The sequence below is a fragment of the Etheostoma spectabile genome, chromosome 4 (assembly GCF_008692095.1).
Source record: "Etheostoma spectabile isolate EspeVRDwgs_2016 chromosome 4, UIUC_Espe_1.0, whole genome shotgun sequence".
NCBI lineage: Eukaryota > Metazoa > Chordata > Actinopteri > Perciformes > Percidae > Etheostoma > Etheostoma spectabile.
In genome coordinates, this window is record NC_045736.1 from 27,071,534 (window position 1) to 27,077,651 (window position 6,118).

Below are 6,118 nucleotides of genomic sequence, written 5' to 3' on the forward strand. Positions count from 1 at the left end.
TTGTAGTTTCAGACCTTCCTGACACAGATCAACAGTTCTCTGGTGGACTCTAACATGCTGGTGCGCTGCATTGTCCTTTCATTGGACCGCTTTGAGAGCCAGACTGAAGATGTCAAAGGTAAACAGGGATGGAAAATGTACACATGTAGAATAGTTGATTGGAGAACACTTAAAGGAGAAGTTACTAAAATAATTTATCGTTCTGAATTAAATAATTGTTGATTTTTGACTAGTTAGATTCATGCACTGTTCCTGTCCTTCTTCCTGTTTCGTTAAGCCCTTTGGCACTTACGTATGATAAAAGCAAAATCAAGGATAGAAACATCTTTATATTAAATGGTTAGTTTGTATTCACCAAAGTCACACAACAATCGAGACAGCGGTAGACCAGCTCCTCCATATTTAGGCCACTCTGGGATGACGTTTCCATTCTGTATCTTGTTTTAGCTAGTTAACTGTGTAAAGCTAACAGTTTGATAGTCTTAACAATTTTTTTTCTCAGGTGTTTTGCCCAAAGAAATTAGACACCATAGTTGTTGTACAGTTGTGTTCAAAATAATAGCAGTCCAACACTAACCTCATGAATCATATTTTTGGTAGAAGTGATATTTCTACATGGCAAATAATTTACTAGTAAGTGTTGTAGAGTCATAGAAAACCAACAGACCTAACAGTCATGACATGCATGCTGCTCATTCTGTGTAATTGAATCTATAATTGAAAGGAACGTGTTCAAAATAATAGCAGTGTTGTGTTCAAGTAGTGAGGTGATTGATTCTGTTAAGAAACAGGTGTCACTTATGGCCCATATTAGAGGAAGGAAGCAAATATTGTGCATGCTGGTTATAGTGCATTTCTCACTAATAAACTCAGCAAAATATCGTTTCAGACATTGCTCTGAGGAACAGCTGACTTTAATCAAAAAGTTGATTGGAGAGGGGAAAACATATAAAGAAGTACAGAAAATTATAGGCTGCTCAGACAAAATGATTGCAAATGCCCTGCAAGGCCATCCAGAGCCTGAACGACGTGGGGAAAACGGTCAACTACCATTTGAATGGATCGAAGAATAGCAAAGGCTCAACCAATGATCAGCTCCAGGAAAATCAAAGAAGACTTTAAGTTACCTAGGAGTACTATAATGATCAGAAGAAGGTTATGTGAAGCAGTAGCTCAGTTCATAGGGAGTTGGGTTGGGAACCGAGGGTCACTGGTTCAAGTCCCTGTGTGGACCAAAAAGTAGGGAGTGTGGATTGGTGGCTGGAGAGATGCCACGTCATCTCCTGGGCACTGCCAGGTGCTTTTGAGCAAGGCACCGTATCCCCCCAACTGCTGGTTCAGTAGGCAGCCCACTCACGCTGACGTGTGTGTGTGTGTGTGTGTGTGCGTGTGTGTGTGCTAACAAAGTGTGGACACAGAGTGTAAATTGTAATTTTCCCCACTGGGGATCAATAAACAGATTACAAATTAAATTAAAAAGCTATCAGCTAGACGCCACCGCAAAGTCCCATTACTGAAAAAAATACATGTACTGAATAGTTTGAAATTTGCCAAAGGACACATTGACTGGCCAAAGGAGAAATGGCGCAACATTCTGTAGACTGATGAGAGCAAAATTGTTCTTTTGGGTCTACAGGCCGCAGGCAGTTTGTCCGATTACCCCATGCACTGAATTCAAGCCACAATACACTGAGGACATTAAAGCGTGGTGGAGCAAAAAATCATGTTATGGGGATGTTTCTCATACTCTGGTGTTGGGCCTATTTATCACATACCAGGGATCAGTTTCAGTACATCAGAATACTTCTGCTGAAGAAGAAATGCCTCTGACATGGGTCTTTCAACAAGACAATGACCCAAAACATACCAGGAAGCGAGCATATCCTTGGTTCCAGATGAACAAGATTGATGTTATTGTGGCCAGTCCAGTTTCCGGACCCCAATCCCATATAAAACTTCAAAAATGCTGTTTCTGAGGCAAAAACCAGTAATACAGAGGAACTGTGGAATGTAGCTCAATGGTCCTGGGCTGGAATAACTGTTCACAGGTGCCAGAAGTTGGTTGACTCCATGCAACACAGATGTGAAGCGGTTCTCAGAAATGATGGTTATGCAACTAAATATTAGTGCATTCAAAGTAAAGCAAACCCTTGAGACATTTTTCAGTTTATACAGTAAATGTTTAAGTTTGTAAAGAAAAATGCAAATACTGCAATTTTTTGAACAGCCTAATATCTTTTTTTTTTTCACTTTCTGTAAAGGTAGAACACAAACTTGACCAATTTTGTTCATGTTTAGATTCAGAATTGAATGTGCAGTGTTCCCAATGCATTGATATAATTGAATTAAAAGCTAATCTAAGGATTTTGAGCATTCTTCACTTTTTTTAAACACACTATTATTCTGAACACAAATGTATATGGTAATGACTATGAACCAGATTGATTTTGATCAACCAGTTCTTTAATTCAAAAATGTATCCAGTTCTAGATAAATATGAACATGTGTGTTAAAGTTTTAATTACAATAGCGTTCCCAGATCATTTTCCATTTAATGATGATGCCGCAAAAAAAAACCAAAATAGAAAAATACTTTCTCCTGTTCATAAACAGATGGAAGTGTTATTCCTTTTAATAGATTTTAACCACTGATTTAAGTGTTTTATATTTCCCTAGTGGTGGAGGTGCTTTCTGAATGCTGCCTGCTGTCCTACATGGCCAGAGTTGAGAACAGGCTGGCCTTCCTCTTCCGTCTGATCAACATCATCAACGTACAGACACTCACACAGGTCTTGTTTCATTTTCACTTTGTCATATGTATTCAAAGAATCAAACAGTTCAAGAATAAGAAATGGTTGGACTCACAGATTTAACCAAATTTTAAGATGAATTAACATCCGTGCGCGCATGGGTTCAAAGTTTAAAATCTTGATTCTTGCATACATCACATTTATCCTGCAGGAGAATGTGAGCTGTTTAAACACCAGTTTGGTGATCTTGATGCTGGCCAGAAGAAAGGCAAAACTGCCCTTCTACCTCAACGCCCTGCGAGAGAAGGAGTATGCCGAAAAGTACCCGGGCTGCCTACTCAACAACTTCCACAACCTGCTTCGCTTCTGGCAGCGCCACTACCTCAACAAGGACAAAGACAGCACCTGTCTGGAGAACGTAAGTAGCGGTCACTCTTTCCTAAACATAATTGAAGCATTAGATATATCTTTATTTCACCAAAGTCTACAACAGCTGCTTCAAACAAGGAGCAAGTCAGCATCGAGACATGCGAGTCCTCTCTCAGTGTCTACGGTTTACATTCAGTCAGTTTCTGGCACACATTCACAACATTCTGGGAAAGAATATGTACGCATGCTGGACGTGCATTATTTGTCTGGAACACAAGCTTGTACAACTGGTTTAGACCGCCGTAGTGGTTAAAATAAAACAAAACAAAATTCAAGAGATTTCTTTTGGGGGGGGGCTTTTTGGCCTTTTAATGGACAGGACGTGTGCGTGTGCGTGTGCGTGTGTGTGTGTCTCTGTCTCTGTCTCTGTGTGTGTGTGTGTGTGTCTCTGTCTCTGTGTGTGTGTCTCTGTCTCTGTGTGTGTGTCTCTGTCTCTGTGTGTGTCTCTGTCTGTCTGTCGAAGACTCCACATGCAGAACGCTTTACAACAGCCGGAGGTGGTGTTAACGACAATACTAATAACATTACCGTTGCCAAAATACCCCCACAAATCAAATTCCCTACGTCGCAGTTAACCGTCAAGCCACTAAACCTGTATGGAAATTAACATCTCTGCTGAAGTGTTACATTTGTAACAGGTTGGGTAGCGCACTGCCATGAGTCCATTACCATAATGTCTGATTACTCCACATTTTCCTTTTGATGTTTTGTGACTACTTTCTGAATCTGCAACGTTCTGTCAGGTAAATTAGTAAGTCATTAGAAGGCTATACAGTGGGGTTGCGTATTAAGTGGTTTGGGGGCCTTTAATTTTGGGGGCTGCAAGTATTTTACAAGCAGCGGTACCACAGGCCAAGCAATTGGCTCTTTCCTAACTGCACATTTCCAATGGGTAGTGTACTAGTTTCTCATAATTTCCAGTATCATCTTGCACCTTAACCTTTTGAGGTCTAAGCCATTTTTTCCCATCTTTGGTCTCCTTGTGTAATAATGCTTGTGTAACCTCAACCCTGTTATGCACAATCAAGTGCATCTCACAGAAATGTATTGAAATCACACAGGGAACAATGACTAAGAATTTTGGCTTTTGAAAACTGTTTCGAAAAGTGTTGGCAATCAGGAAAAACCAAAAACACTGTCTGTAACTAACAAAATATAAAACTATTTAGGTTTTTTGCCAGAAAAGTCCATACACTTTTATCCAAAAAGGTTAGTTGTGACACCTCTAATGCATTATCTGGCTGTTTGACATCAGTAGGCCAAATTCCACTAATTTCAACCTCAAGGCTTCACTCTGCTGTCTCTTTTCTTTCTCTCCTTTTGTCTTCCAATACACACACAGACACAGTAAACAAGGCCCTCCTGTAAACCCCTCCTATTGGCAGAACAAACTCAATTCCCAAATGACTTGATATTGGTCGATCCGGCTGTCTGTCAAGTTGCCCCAATCTAAGATGGAACCTGGCAAACACAAATAGATCGTTCTTTGGTACTGAAAGATGTGGGATTAAAAAACTTCTGGATGGCCTTCAATTGTCAGAGGACCTCTTTGATACAGCGTTTTTCTCTGCTTCTATAAAAGACAAGAAAAGGGGGGGGAAAGTATGTCTTTACACTGTATTGATCTGGAGATATTAAATAAGACATATAAAATACATTTCTCACAAAGACCCACTGTCACATCCTTACATGTATTGTGTAAGTGCTGAACAACAACAATGGAGGAGAAATTAATGCATTTTACCTCAGTATCATAGCAAAGTGTCTCAGCTGAGGGAAAAAAAAATCTAAAAGTGATCTCAATCGCTCCCAGCTTGGTGTTTCAGCTAGTAAGAAACGTCTGATCAATAAGAATTTGGCAACAACTACAAATAAATGCTAATGTTGTAAATGGGCAACTGTTTTCTATCAATGTTGTGCATTTGCTTGTTCTGCTGCCCCCAAGTGGCCAGAAATAGAAATCATGGCTGCTTCAACATTAACAATGTTTATTATTTTCACAAGTGTATATACACAACCCAAAAGCAGAAGATATTTACACATGTAAACAAGGCCCTGATCACATTGATCTAACCTAATTTACCACATTATTTAATGTTGAAATTATCAACGAAGTATGCATGTAACTTGACATTGCAGCTAAGCCTTCAATAGTGAGCACAAAGTCACAAAATGTTTTATTGTTCTAAATTCTCTCTGCTTTCTCTCCTCCCAGAGCTCCTGTATCCCCTTCAGCTACTGGAAGGAGACTGTGTCAGTGCTGCTGGGCTCAGACAGGACTTCTCTGTGTGCCATAGCAAGCTACATTGATGAACCCTACATGGATCTGGACAGAGACCTGCTGGAAGATTGACCTCCAGTTTGTTCACTTAGTGAGCTGGGGGTGGGACAGGGCAGAAGGTCACAGGGAGCATGGACACCTAAAGCTGGTGATGTCTCCCCTGAGCCATCCAGGCACTTTGTGACTGTGTTCTGGGTGTAAAGACTTGCCTGTTTTTGTCTGTACCTTTTGCATTGAGGCTGTCATCACAAACGTGATGAGATGTAATTTGCCTGGCTGTCGTCCTCTCACTAAGTTACCAACTTCTTCTTCAAAGGTAGAGGAGGAAACCTGTATGCCCGCCCCACATTGTTTGACAATTAAGGGACCTTGTGAAATGACACCTGCATTGGTTGTTTGCTTTAGGTGAAATTCAAATAGAGCCTTTTATATAACCTATACAAAATTCTATGGAAAAAAAATGTATGATTCAACAAAGTATATGTTAGAAAAAAATATTCTTTTCACATGGACTTGGTTTGGAAATGGCCACAGCTTAAACCGTTACCCAGATGTTCAGGTCGGTAGTTTGTCACAAGGCTGCCAGGAGTCACCGGCCTCACTCTGCCACTACCTACGCACTCTGTGTTCCACGCCACTGGCTGACCTGTGGCGGAAA

At 40.5% G+C, this 6,118-nt stretch overlaps 1 protein-coding gene across 1 annotated transcript in view; it reads left to right on the forward strand.

The window, feature by feature from the left end:
* The window catches only part of trpc4apa (transient receptor potential cation channel, subfamily C, member 4 associated protein a), a 14,961-nt gene that overhangs the window by 8,512 nt on the left and 331 nt on the right, over nt 1-6,118 (forward strand). Inside the window, exons 15-18 of the mRNA XM_032512825.1 lie at nt 7-118; nt 2,677-2,789; nt 2,962-3,168; nt 5,395-6,118. The exon at nt 5,395-6,118 is cut by the window's right edge and continues 331 nt beyond it. Of these exons, the coding sequence (XP_032368716.1) occupies nt 7-118; nt 2,677-2,789; nt 2,962-3,168; nt 5,395-5,532 (570 nt within the window). The 3' untranslated portion in view covers nt 5,533-6,118. The remainder of the gene's footprint in view (nt 1-6; nt 119-2,676; nt 2,790-2,961; nt 3,169-5,394) is intronic.